The sequence below is a fragment of the Echeneis naucrates genome, chromosome 22 (genome assembly GCF_900963305.1).
Source record: "Echeneis naucrates chromosome 22, fEcheNa1.1, whole genome shotgun sequence".
Lineage (NCBI taxonomy): Eukaryota > Metazoa > Chordata > Actinopteri > Carangiformes > Echeneidae > Echeneis > Echeneis naucrates.
Genome location: NC_042532.1, coordinates 8,789,194 through 8,802,637, shown reverse-complemented (window position 1 = coordinate 8,802,637; position 13,444 = coordinate 8,789,194). Strand labels below are relative to the sequence as shown.

Genomic DNA, 13,444 nt, shown 5'->3' with positions numbered 1-13,444 from the left:
AAACGTAGATTTTCTTGTTGGTAGACTTCCATAAAACCAGTTCACCGTTTCTCTGAGGGCCGGTGCAACCGCGAAAAAGTTCAATGTGCTCATTGGCTGCTTGGATTTCACACAACTTGTAGGAAAATGTGGCAGTGTTCTGTTGAAGTGTTGGGTAAAATCATAATTAAAATTCAGTTCCAAGATACCGTTACAAAAAAAGAAAAAAAATAAACATTTCTTAAAATACCGACATTTATATATATTTTCTCTGGTAACTATTAACTGAAATGACACTTGGCAGCATAGAACAAAAACTCCTACAAATCTTTAAAGTAATACAAAAATATTTCTTTTTAATTATGGCAGAAGAGAACAAAAATGTGACACAAAATGCAATTTATAAAATACAGAGCTCTTAGGCATCTTTGTTTTGTTCCAAAGTGAATGTGACCAACAATAATTTACATCTAACTGACTTTCTGTTCTGATGAGCTGTTTGAGTACGAATATGCCTTTCCTAGGACTATTCTGTCTCGGAGAAGCTTGAAGAAGGCATAGTAGTTGCTGAAGAGAATCAGAGCCAGTGATATTGTTTGATGCCACTTTTCTGAGCATATCAGTGAGTAGAGCTGGTAGAATATCATTGCACCTTCCAGGATGATGAGTATGTTGAGAATTCGTAAAGGCCTGTTGAAGAAGAACTAAAGGATAGAAAAAGAGAGATTGTTTTCAGTCTATGCACACTGCTGGCTCTTATGACAGCTACCAACATTTTACTAAATGATAAAACAAATACTGAAAACGAGCTTCCTGATCTATTAGTTATACTCACATAGAAGCGATAATGTGACACATCTGATGGAACTGCGACATTATAGTGGCCCATGGCCTTGTAGACATTCTTATTATGCTTGACCAGGACTCCTTGTGGCCACATGTACTCCTCTGTCCAGCTAAAAGACGTGGCAGAGCCAGATTAGAAATTGACAAAAATTTAATCCAACTGTACCATGAGTGCATCAATAAACAATTCACAATACGTACATGTGCTGAAGGACATTGGAGCACAGTGAGGGGTCCACTTTCTGCCAGCAGCCCAGATGAGCTGCAGCTTTGTGGAGAAGGTCACAGTATCGAGGTGGCAACAAGTGCCTCATAAGGATGACGGATGTACTGACTGACACCAGGATGAATAGCTCACAAGACCAACGCTTGTCCACATACTGAGTGCTCTGAAGGTTAATCAGGTAGTGAGATGTTAGGATTTTGAAAAGTCTTATTTAAGCATATTAAATGGTTAATGCTTTGAAAAGTCTAACACTTGCTTACCTTGACAAACCAAACGGGTACAAAGGCCACATAGTAAGCACTGAGCATTGAGCTGACCAGCACTTCCTTCATCCTCCAGTTGAAGTCCATCTTCAGATATTCCACCTCTTTGCGGATGAGGTCTGGGGAGAGGCAGCATGCATGTGTTGGCATGGCCTGAACACCATATAGCTGGCTGGTGTGCTGCTTCCACGTCTCTTTCAGCACAGTCAGGTAGTCCCTGCCCCGGCCCACGCCGCCCACCTCTTTTGAGCCGATGCTATCAATGGGTGAGAGCGGACCTACTCTCCGGAAGTCACAGTTGAGCCGGAAGAACGGAATATACATCCCAAACCTGCAGGATACAATGTCTTTGATTTAATTTCATCTGGACCTGGGGCAAATTCATGTAGGAGACACTGCAGATGTAATAACATCACTATCATCAGAGTAGTAGCCTACTGCCAAAACATAAATACTACATGAGCTAAGTGTATTGTCTCATCATACTTACGGGTAGCAGAGGAAGAGCAGGCTGAGGACAGAATAAGTTCTGAAGAGATAAATAAGGGAGCGGCACAAGCTCCAGCCTGTCAGAGTTAGCACAGCAAAGCGAGCCATCACTAAAAAGATCGAGTGTGGGAAGGAGAGTTTCCCACTCTGTGATGCCTGGAGAAGAGAAGAGGTGGGTGAGACAGCAAAATGAAAATGTTGCAGGGTTTTCTAAGAATCTCTGGAGGCAGAGTTGATTATGTGGGTTTGTAAACTTTTTTTTAGTAACAGAATAACAGAAATTGGACTAATATTGGCATCAAAACTTTATAGAATTCATTCAGTCAGTAAAGCATCATTGATCTAAGTGGAAAAAAGATCGCAATGGTTGAAGTCAGATATACTATACTTACCTCTTTGACAATTGCTGCAATTAACCTCCTTGCCAGTATGATGATCGTGAACACCAGCATGTTATAATCAATAAGGTGGAAATTCTGTAAATTGTAAAATTGACCCAGTGTTACTGCTTCTACTCCTGGCATATTTTATTTGGTCACACTTTATTTGGCTGACATTTGTATGGCAACACTCCCCTAAGAACCGCTGTGACAACAAGACATATACAATAACATAAAAAAAAGTAATACCGAAGAAGCCATAACCATCTAATGATTCTACATGTAACAACAACGGTCTAAACCTGAATAGTGAAGACTCACCAATGATGTGTGTGAGGGAGGGTGTGACGGGGGGTACCACCATACAGTCTTGTAGATGTTGACATAGTGAACAAAGAGGGCAATGAGGTGGCAGAAGAAAAGATGGAGCTCAAACAGCACATTGCGATCCACAGATAACTCTGGGATCTTGCAGTGCTTCAGAGGAACCACCGTCTGGGCAGCCAGCGGGGGGCTGGACATGCATGTTCCCGACCCATTCCTGCTGGCAAAAGAGACAGCTCACATTTTCATCATGACACAATCCAAATGAGTTTAATGTTGAGCAGTGCTCTCCAAGGCCTGACGTACCTCGTACGAGATCGCACCCCCGTGACAGGGGAGCTGGTGGAGTGGTTGCCATTGCTGACTGAGCCTGGCTCATTGCTTAGTGGAGGTCTGCAGTACGTGGTACGGTTTGCCCCTCTCCTTCCACCAGCCATTACAGACACACCCACGGCTCACTTCTCTCTGCTTGGTGTCTATTTCTGTGATCTCTCTCCTCTGTACCTGTTCAAAAGAAAGGGGCACGTCAGACGGACAAACATGTGACACTAATGAAGTAATGGCGATAATAACTTTAATCAAGTTGTGGCATGTATCATGTGGGTTCCCGTCACAACATCAAGGACGTGGTCAGTGTCTGGATCTGACACAGAGCCACAGCAAGAACAAGGTGAAAAACGTCCCTTTTTGCAGCCAACAGAAAACAAACCGTGTAAAAGACCTGCGGTGACCTTAACTGACGTGCAGCACACACTTTAACCGCCGACCCAAGCTGCGTTAGCTGCTTAGCAACCGTTCATTTGCTTCAAGTTTTACGGAAGCTGACATCTGAAGCTAGCTTCTTTTCCCCACTTCCCGGGTCAAATATCATCCAAGGGCCGATTGTTTTAGCGACGGGGGGCTGTAGGGAAAACAGCATTGAGCCACACAACGAGGGGCGGACTTCAGTGTGCCCGCTAAAACCATGCTTCAATAAATACAAAGATCGAGGCCTAGGCTCAATCTCTCTGCCTAGCTAGATAGCTAGCTTGATTTGCTAGCTGCCCACCGACCGAACTGGCTGGACGAGTAATGCTAACTTACCAGCAGCAGCGGCCGAGGTCTGCCAGGTGCTGCTCTGCCGCGCAGAAACGAGCTCAGACGCAATAAATCTTCAGGATATTCGTTAAAAGGCGAGCGCGTTTCCCACCGATATCAGCACGGACAGTCATTGTTGATGTGAGACTGGCCGCTGGTCGGCGGGGGCGCGGATGTGTTGGGAGAGCCGTGGGAGGAGAGTGATTTAAAGGCACAGGGGGGGTGAAGGTGCTGTTCCACATTACACACTCACGCTGGAAGTTTCTTCGCAACGCAAATGCACGATCATTACATGTTGTCTTCTACAGTCTCATTAGCGCATCTGGATATATCGTGTTGCTTGCAGTGTATACAAATGGATTGGGTGCACAATTTAAATGTTTAGGCTTTCAGAATCCATAAGGTTACTTGTTGACGGGAGCTAGTGTCTCTCCTGGGGTTGTTGCATAAGAATTATCGCGAACTTTTTTGGTTTTTTCAGCTGCAAACAAAAAGCATATATCCACATGTGAACTTCCGCACTGCCTTGTTAAATTTTAGGACCAGAATGGTCGGATTAATGGCAACAGGCCAATCAAAGTTTTAGCACACTTTCTATTTCTGCCAGCCATCAAGCGAAGCATGCTTTAGCTTCAGGATCAACACTACGAAAGTACATTGCTTTTTAATGTTGCTTGAAATAGGTGATCAAATAAATATGTCTAAAAGTAATCAGTTCAATCTTTTGCTTTCATTTGGCAAAAGTATGACTTCTAAATGTATCACCTAAAAACGTGGATTGTGAAGTTTGTACATTCTCACATTTGTTTTGGGCCACAAATTTGAGAAGACTGGCTGTATGTCTAATCTACATCTATCTAAGGATGTACAGTGCATTGTGGAAAATTATGTATTCTGTGTTTATCCTGGGTGTACAAGCAGTATAGCATTGAAAACATTTATTATTGTATGTGGGAAGTGAAAAATAACTCCAAATGCAACAAACTGCAAAAGGAAAAGGAGATACCATCTCTGCACAGAGTTAACACAAATACACTTTGGCAACTACTTAGTACTTTGCAAGTGAACAAACAAAAAAACTAAAAATAAAGGAGGTACAAATGAAAAAGATTACATTCTTTGGGCAAAGGAAAAGAGTACATTAATCAGGGCATTAACATAGGAATTTTATCTCTGGACTTGAAGACATCTTTGATCCCACGAGGATGTTGTAAGACCAGTAGCAGCTGGCTGTTGTACAGACTGGAAGTTTGTCTCTAATCTTTCAAGATTATAAAAGTTGGAGATGACCAATCAGGTCAATGAACTGAGACTCTAAATCAGGGTTGTTCAGTGGGAGGAACGATTAAATGGTAGCATTATCTGCACAAGAAGATGCTGTCTTTTAGTTTGTTAAAGTGTGAGCATAAATAGTCTTAAAAGCTAAGACCATGTACAAGATCAGTAGACAGTGTGGCGTAGCTTCTGATGGCAACTGAGCCAGTTGATAAATGTTCATTGATTTTCCCAACAAGTGGCAGATTGTGTAACAGCATATCGGCACTCAAGGTGGGAACTTCTGGACCAGCGTTCCCCCCGAAGGGACTGAAGAAATGTGCCAGGTAGTAGGAGTAAGTTTAAAGCATCCAACTGCTATGAGATCAGAGTTACAAGTGGTTATATTTACCCTCCATCCACTTTGAAACCTTTGCACATCAGTTACTAAAAATACACAAATCAGTGATTTGATCACGTGTGAAGACATAACTGTCACATGGGGGAAAAAAAAAAAAACAAAACAAAACAAAAAAAAAAAACAAGGTTAAAATGTAAACATTTTTATTCTCTCCAAATGAGACAGCTGTCTTCAGTATAAAAACTTAATTTTCAACACATATATATATAAAAAAAATATAACATTTCATAACATCATACAAAATATCATACACAAAATCATACACACGTGTTGAAGTTCAAAAACCAGGTAAAGCTGAGGTATCAGACTTGACAGGTGGTGGTTAGTTCAGACGGATCAATTTCAGAGACACCATTGCCTCTGCTCTTTCCACGCAATTTCAACTACCCTGTTGGGAGAAGATTTCAGTTAGCTTAATAGCAAAATTCAAGGCTAATCATCTGCACTTGCTTTACAACTAACCTTAAAAGGTCAGGTATGGTGGTCAGGTATGTGTCAAGTGAACCTACAGAGTTGTCTCACAACCTAAGAAGAGAAAGAGAAATGAGATTTTGGACACACATACATACATACATACAATGGACGAGTCACATGCATGACTAATCTTACACTACAAGTATCATGCAACTCAAGCTGAAGGGGTTTTGTTCACCAATGGGATATTTTAACGCCATAAGTGCAACTACTAATTTTCATTATGCTACATTCTACAGAAATAATCAAGATGGAATTGGTAAGTATTAAGTGAAATGAATGGACCATTATTGGTTTTTATTTGAGCAAGAGTTGCATCACAACCATTTCTGATTGTTTTGTAAGGCTTATTTTGCTCGGAATAATTACTGATAGCATAATTTTGTACTTCAATGTTTTTGATGCTTTCGATGACTTGCATTACTTGGATGTTTTGCACAGAAAACAAAACAAAGATCTAACAAATGAGTGTTGGGGTTAGTTTTACCTTCTTGTGGCGATCTTTAGGCTTTTAGAATCCTCTCCACTGCGATTTTTTTCTTTTATAAAAACCAGCCCGCATGACTTTGCATCAAAGTCAAGTAAGATCCCTGCAAGCTTGATTTGAAATACTGTTGAAATTCAGTTATTTCAAGTGGCTGAAGATGCACTGCTCTCTTGAGAGCTTGAAGAGATATACTAACTAAAGGTTAATAATGACAATACATATTCAAGCACTATATCATTGTCAAGTAAAACACGTATTTGGCAGCACATTACCTCAAAGAATGATGAGCTTTATTTATTTTTCTTTTTTTTTTGATATCACAAGTGTCTTTTAGTTAGGTTTTGAAACATAAGCTCACTGGCAAACACTGCTTTTTTTTGTCTCTTTTCTTTTAAATCAGGCTGACGTGTATACATACAGCTTATTCGGCGTTGAGACCACTGAGGACCACTTTCACAAACTGAAGGCATTCCTTTGGTACAACAAAGGCAAAATACCATGTTTAGATTGATTAAAAAGAAACTAGAAACTTTATTGAAACACGCACTGCAGAAAAACATTTTGGGATATATTTAGGATCCTATTTAGCCCAAGGTACACAAGCATTATGCATTTTGGAGACGGCACGGCTTAAAGCATACACAGTTGAACTAAGGTTATGTACAAAATATTGAGTTGGCTGGAGCCTTCCTTACACACAGTAAGGATTGTTAACCCTTCAAGCTTAACAAGAGTTAATCTATCATTAACGATGATTTTGCAAGACAGCATAACATACGAATTGTAAAGACTGGGAAAAATAGAGGCTTTTTTTGTCAAATGTAATTCAATAGTGTAATTAGTTTTAGGAGCTCCTATAACTTCACACAACACGAGATTTGTATTGGGGTATAAACAAATATATAGTAAGACTTTTAAATAAAACGGCTCAGGGATATATTTGAGTTTGCAACTAAATCTATTCTTGTTATCGTTAAGTTACATTAGGCATTATGAAACATTTTTGTCCAGTCAAGAAGGACTTTTGAAATGCAGTCTATGTGGAAAGATTTTATCGCCACAGTCACTGTTGAGTGAAGGAAAAAATTGAAGAAAGAAAGAAAAACCCAAACAGCACTAATCTGAGACTTGTCCCTGGTTTATGTGACTAAGACCTTAACTGCCAACTACGCAACTGACACAATCATTAAATAGAAACAGATAAACATTGAAAAAATTTTGTGTTTTGTCCCTGGCACTATACGATACATCCAACAAAAAATCTCTACCGAGTTTAAAAAATAAAATAAAGCATAATAAAAACGGAACAAAAGAGAGAAATTACTTTTGAAAAGTTAAGTGAGTTACAATCGGAGACAGTTGCCACAGCAACTCTCTACCAGTAGTCGTTCAGTATCTTCCATATGGATGCTCTCTGTATGAGCCCTTCGACTGTCTGGATGGGGGAGCTTTGCCTCCAGCTCCTGAGTTGGACCATGAGTTGTCCCAGTCATCTTGAGCTGCATACATAAACAAAGAAAGGGGCCGGGGCAAACAAAAACATATGAGTGTGTTGAAGACAGAAGTTGCAGTCTTGTTCAATGTGTTTTGTTAGGCAAAAAAAGCAAATAGATGCCAAATTTGAAAACTTACCATAAGGCTCATATGATGGGTCCTGGGCCTCCCCGTGTCCATAGTCGTAGTATTCAGTATCCCTGAGGGTATGTAGCAAAATTGGCATGAGTACAATGCACTTCCAATTGAAGGTAAGTAAAACCAAGGAAAAGCTGCACCAAAAATTATTTTGACTTACGCAGGTGCAGATTGCTGACTATAATAACTATCATATCCTTCATATGCAGGTTCTGCATAGGATTCTTCATATGGTGGCTGGAAGTAAACCAAAGCAGGTAAGGTCATGAAAGTCAACTATTTTGACAACAGCTATCAACACATGGTGCATTTGAAAATTTGACAAGTTCATGTTCAGTTGTGTGATCTAAATATGAAGGATTCAAGAAGCTTACATAGTCTTCATAGGAATCAGGCTTAGGCTGTGACGCTGATGGAGGAACTTGGTGTTGCTGGTGGGACATGGCTGAGGAGGGGAGCATTCTTGGTGCCCCAGCTGCAGGGGGTCTAGAGCGGGGAGCTGAGCCTCCTCTGGTAGGAGCAGAAGGTAGACCACCCCTACCAGAGGGTGCACCTCTTGGAGCGCTTCCCCGTCCTAGTCCTCCTCGTGGAGCTCCACCACGCATGGCTCCTCTGGGACCCCCACGTGGCATTCCTCGTCCCCTGTGGAAAGATATGCAGTTGGCAAAATGTGACTGAACTGAAAACTTAAGTACAAAGAAGCTATTGTATGTTTGAGCACTTTCTTGTAGCTGCATGAGATTTTGTTGTGTTGCTATATGATGCACCGAAATGTGCTAGGGCAGAAATGACATGATGCTATCAGCATGAAAGAAGCTCCTACCTTGGCCCTCCACCAGGAGGCCCACCTCTGCCTCTACCTAAGTGTCCACCTCGACCCCTGCCTGGACCATCCTGGGACCCATTCAAGAAGTGAGGATCCATGTATGGGTCATGCTCTCCAGGTTCCTACAGATGAGACCAGAACAGTTCAGTTCTGCACAGCATTCGCCTGGGCTAGCTAGAGAACGGCCTGTACAGCTGAAAAGTTTAGAATGTACAAAATATTCCTGTAGCTGTATGTAAGGGTTGCTCTTGGACACATACTGGAATGAGGAACTTCTTGACTTCCTCCATGGCATGAGCCATGCGCAGATAGGCTTCTGGGATCGGTGCTGTCACTTCAATAAACACATGCAGCTCCATGGCCAGGTGAGCATATTTAGCCTCACCACCCTTCCTGAGCTCTTCCTCCTAACAAAGATATTAAAAAGCAAATGGTGATTGGCATCAGTAATACAGGGTAACTTCTTACCAACAGCGCAGTGGCAAACACACATACCTTGGTCTTGTCCCTCATGGAGCCTTTACCCAGAACTGAAATTTTTGCACCAGTGTCTTCCTGGAGTCGCTTGATTGTGCTACCCTGGGGTCCCAAAAGCTTACCAACAAAGTTTACCTGCAAGGAAATTTTCAGGCCAACATCATTCCAACAAAATAGGATGCTTGGCTTGAGCATAGCAGCAAAATTCAGCACAAACACACAGTCATTTCAAGTCCACCACACCTCAGTTGCAAAATGAATTCTTGGGCTGCAGATTAATTCATGAAGAACTGAGACTTTGAGCAACAATGATGTAGACTTGCCCAATAAATGTAAGTGTGGGTGCTTCTACTAAGAAGACACTTCTGAAAAAGAGACATTACCAGTTTTACACTGAGATCTAAATTAGCAGACACACAATGTCCATACAAAATAATTTAGCACAGTCCCACTAGGTCCATTCAAAGTCAACCAGGACATCCTTTGCAGTTCATAGCAAATGTTGTAATGTTGAGAGAAAAACAAAGGAAACAAAAACAGCCCCTTACCCTTGGATACTGCTTGGTGGGAATAAGTACTCGTTCTTTGAGTTTGAGGTTCTTGGTAGCAAACAAGTCCAGATATGTTTCCTTCTCTGGCTCTTTCTTATTTTCACCTTTCTGGATCCTCTCAATCTCTGCGGGCAAGAAAACGTCTTTCAGCACACGGCACTTTCAGATGCACACGCGTAAATTTGCGGCTTTTGCCAAAGATAAGGCACACCTCGGTCCTATAGCCTTCAAACCCAATAAACAAAGCTTCTTTGTGCTGTGTCTGCACTACACAGTCGGTGTTTCTTTTGCGCCTATTTATCTGCATTTGCGCAATAACTGCGATAACTGAGAACAAATTACCTGCCATTTAAACCTGGATCAGTAATATAAATGTATTTAAACCACCCTGGTATTATCATCATCATGTATGAATGGGGAGACCCATTCTTGACACACCTAAGCACACCCCCGGTAGTGCGCTAACACAAACAAAGTGTGACACAGTTTTGAGCAAAGGGGTTTGACCCACATCGCTAACATCCACGTGTTCAGTACGCCATTGTCCAGGCCGCCGGAGCCGGGACAATAAAGAGACACTAGGCCACATTCTGCCGACGATCGCCTGTCTGTGCTGCTCCTCAAGCGAACAACCGACCACAATACCTGCAGAAATAAGCTTCATGGCGTGCGTGAACGACGAGTCCAGGCTGTCTTTTTCAGCCAGCAGCTCCGGGAGGTACTTGGTGTCTTCCATTTTGGGTTTCTTCTGCGCCGGGCTCGACTCTACTGGGGACTCTGGCTTGCTCTTGTTAGCATTCACTTGGCTCATAATGCACGAGCGCGGCCGATAAACGTACGAAGCCCCGCTAGCTCCGTTAGCTTCGTCCCAAAGCTGCGGCCAAGTGTACGACGACGAAACGCTGCTCTGACTGTTCGTTTCCGCGGAGAGTCGCCCGGCTGCCGTCAGCGGACAAAGGAGAGATGGCGCAGCTGCATTTGAGTGAGATGGGACGCAGGAAGACGGGAGGAGACCGTGACGTCACCGCCACACACAGACAGACGGTGCAGACGAGGGGAGAGATGGTCCGCCGATCCGCTTATACTATCAACTGTGGAGCCATGAAATGGGACACCTTTGAAAAATACACAATTTAGACACACAGAGTAGTCTAGATCTTTCTCGTAAAATCCCACTAGCAATTATCAGTGCAGCCATATAGTGAATAAGCATCTTTTATTTGATTCAGTCTGTAATGTCTCAACGTATAGAGTCATGGAGTCATGGTGTAGGATTTCCAATAATCAGCTGCTGATCCTTTTGGTCTGTGGTCCCATTTGTACTTTAACGGAAATATATTTTCAGTAGAACTGCATTGTTACTGTAATATCAGCTAATTTAGGTTTTTTTTTTTTTTTCATGTTATTGTGTTGAAACTGACATGTGAGTTGTTTAAGATATTTGCTATTTGCTATAGTATCTTCATTCACACTCACACTGACTCTTTCCCTAAGAAGGACAGAAAATAATAATCCAAATTAAGATTTTAGTTATAGGTAACAAGCATACCACCAGTTTATTTATAGCATTTATTTATACTGATTTATGTACAATGATCAACAAGTAATCAGAATAACTTAAAATTTGAAAAATAATTTGCAAAAGCATTTCTGAAATAATGTTTTGTATGAAATATCAGTGGCATATTTATGAGCTGTAAGATAATTATTTTACCAGTTACCATAGAAGTAGAAAACGAGATTGTACAAGTAAAAGAGCAATCCTGGTATAAAAAGGCCAATTAAACTGGCTGTGTAGTTATTTAAGTACTGTTGAACGAGGAGCAAGATTCCCATGTGGAGGTTGCATCAGATATCAACAATGGTAAATATTTCTGGTTTTTCCTTATCGTGGATCTGCATCGCAGAGTATGTGATGGCTTTCACCTCTGTTCCCTGCAATCACAACAATCACAACAAAGGACATGACGACTCTAATTACATATTTCTCTATTATTACTATTTTTGTAATTACATGTACTTATTTTGTTAGGCATTATTTTAATTCCCTCACTGGCATACCTGTGGATGCTTCCCCAGAGAGAATTCTTCACCCCACCTTTAATGAAAATTTGTCACATTTATAACTCTGTTATGAACCTGGGCAATATTAAATTGACGGACAGGGAACATAATTTGTCAGCAGCAAAATCTAATGATAATCTAATTGCTGTTTTCAAAGTAGCATTACACACAGACCACAGCTTTATCTTGAACCTTCCTGGCAATAAAAACAGAAAGACATACCCAATGGAGCGGATCTTGAAACGCATTCTGTCTATGTGCAGCACTTTGACTTCCTGTCAAAAGAATATCAACAAGGAAATAACATGATTACTTGGTAAGGTGTTGCATAGCTAACAATCAATTAAATTCTTTAAGGAAATGATGAACCTTAGTGCTAAACACTGGGACACTGTAATAAATTGATATTAGGTGAAATCCATGAAGAAAGTCTCACACAACGCACAAACGAACAGTTAACAGACTTTAACCCATTTGACACTTTGTACCATGGGCCACTAATGAGAATGTAGGGAGAACAAACAACTCCAGAAAAGACCAGGGTCCCACGTGACAATACTGTTTGTTCTGGCAATATGCCCATCATCACACAACTAACAACTGAACAAATCACTCACCCTGGGAATAAAGAAGAGATCTGCACAAAACTTGTACAACCAGTCATCTAGAAAATGGAAAAGAAGAGACTCCATATCCTCACCTTTTGAGACAGTAGGGGAAAAGTGACCACGTGTTCATCAGAGTTTAATGACATTGCAAAAGGGTATAATAGTTAAGGCTGAGGCTTGTGTTATACCAACTGCAACTCTCACCCTCTGATTCCACCTCAATGGTATCAGTTGGTTCCACTGTCTCTGTGTCAGTCATATAGCCAAACATGCCCATGGCACACTGCTCAAAGGCTTCTTCCAGAGAATCCCCCCAGGAGTGAATCCTGGGAGAAGAAAATGTCTGTTATGTTCACGACAAGCACTGAAGACCATCAGAGAAACATGTCATCTGAAAAGCACTTTGCAAAGATATCAAAGCCCACTCACTGTACATCTGCTGTATGATCCAGATCTGTAAAGGCACACAACATGATCACACAGAGCAAAGCAGTTTCGTTGGGTTATACTATAACTCGAAGAATGAAAGTGACAGAGTGGAGACTTACAGCTTCTGTTGCTGTTCAAAAATAAAGTAATAGTAAAGGTGAGTTGTTTGTGTTATTCCCAATAACTTGAGACTTACATTCATATTTCTTGTTGATTGGCGGATATTTTGACTTGACAGCTTTCTGTGCCTCCGTCAGGTTTAACTGACGGTCGTCCATTTTAGCTGTAGGTTTGTTTAACTTTCAAAATCCTGACCAAATCTAATCTTTGCCACGTCGTTATTACAGCGGAGTTAAAGTCGTGTGTCTATTATTAGAACTGGATTCCGAGTCTTCCTGGGTATCTACCATATGACATACGCTGAAAAAGCGTCGACTTCCGCGTTTTGCAGCCCACGGAGAATGCGCAGTAGTGTCACTCCCATCATGCCTCTCGGCGACGGGAACGAGCAAACAGCGTTCTCGATTGACGCTGCGCGTTCGTGCCTTCAACACTGCTGGTTCTATGATCGGCGACTTTATCCAGTCATCCAGTCACTGTATTGTCACCAGCTGGCTTTTATATTTCATAAAAACAT

At 41.5% G+C, this 13,444-nt stretch overlaps 3 protein-coding genes across 8 annotated transcripts; all 3 read right to left on the bottom strand.

Moving 5' to 3' along the window:
• Positions 1 to 314: 314 nt before the first annotated feature.
• Positions 315 to 3,768, bottom strand: tmem39b (transmembrane protein 39B). 2 transcript variants are annotated; one of them, XM_029494260.1, is made up of 9 exons: positions 3,591 to 3,768; positions 2,814 to 3,011; positions 2,505 to 2,727; positions 2,196 to 2,279; positions 1,805 to 1,959; positions 1,312 to 1,645; positions 1,027 to 1,214; positions 815 to 935; positions 315 to 683 (listed from the first exon to the last, which is right to left on the bottom strand). In XM_029494260.1, exons 2-9 carry the CDS (start codon positions 2,942 to 2,944, stop codon positions 450 to 452), a joined length of 1,470 nt encoding a protein of 489 aa, XP_029350120.1. In that variant the 5' UTR covers positions 2,945 to 3,011; positions 3,591 to 3,768; the 3' UTR covers positions 315 to 449. The 2 variants fall into 2 exon arrangements, with proteins under 2 accessions (XP_029350120.1, XP_029350121.1); XM_029494261.1 differs by having other exon boundaries at positions 2,505 to 2,724.
• A 1,617-nt stretch (positions 3,769 to 5,385) lies between these two features.
• Positions 5,386 to 10,707, bottom strand: khdrbs1a (KH domain containing, RNA binding, signal transduction associated 1a). Of its 2 annotated transcripts, XR_003840370.1 has the most exons (11): positions 10,352 to 10,707; positions 9,704 to 9,831; positions 9,174 to 9,290; positions 8,939 to 9,085; positions 8,676 to 8,800; positions 8,227 to 8,494; positions 8,013 to 8,089; positions 7,853 to 7,914; positions 7,545 to 7,719; positions 5,722 to 5,784; positions 5,386 to 5,647 (listed from the first exon to the last, which is right to left on the bottom strand). XR_003840370.1 is itself a non-coding variant. In XM_029494263.1 (9 exons), the coding sequence occupies exons 1-9, from the start codon at positions 10,515 to 10,517 to the stop codon at positions 7,610 to 7,612; spliced, it is 1,200 nt and encodes a 399-aa protein (XP_029350123.1). In that variant the 5' UTR covers positions 10,518 to 10,706; the 3' UTR covers positions 6,447 to 7,609. The 2 variants fall into 2 exon arrangements, 1 of the variants encoding a protein (XP_029350123.1); XM_029494263.1 differs by lacking the exons at positions 5,386 to 5,647; positions 5,722 to 5,784 and having other exon boundaries at positions 6,447 to 7,719; positions 10,352 to 10,706.
• Positions 10,708 to 11,224: 517 nt separating this feature from the next.
• On the bottom strand, positions 11,225 to 13,251 carry zbtb8os (zinc finger and BTB domain containing 8 opposite strand). Of its 4 annotated transcripts, none has more exons than XM_029494276.1 (7): positions 13,004 to 13,251; positions 12,808 to 12,832; positions 12,583 to 12,704; positions 12,388 to 12,470; positions 11,993 to 12,045; positions 11,768 to 11,804; positions 11,225 to 11,641 (listed from the first exon to the last, which is right to left on the bottom strand). In XM_029494276.1, the coding sequence occupies exons 1-7, from the start codon at positions 13,083 to 13,085 to the stop codon at positions 11,555 to 11,557; spliced, it is 489 nt and encodes a 162-aa protein (XP_029350136.1). In that variant the 5' UTR covers positions 13,086 to 13,251; the 3' UTR covers positions 11,225 to 11,554. The 4 variants fall into 4 exon arrangements, with proteins under 4 accessions (XP_029350136.1, XP_029350137.1, XP_029350138.1 ...); XM_029494277.1 differs by having other exon boundaries at positions 12,388 to 12,434; XM_029494278.1 differs by lacking the exon at positions 12,808 to 12,832 and having other exon boundaries at positions 13,000 to 13,251.
• Between the last annotated feature and the right edge of the window lie 193 nt (positions 13,252 to 13,444).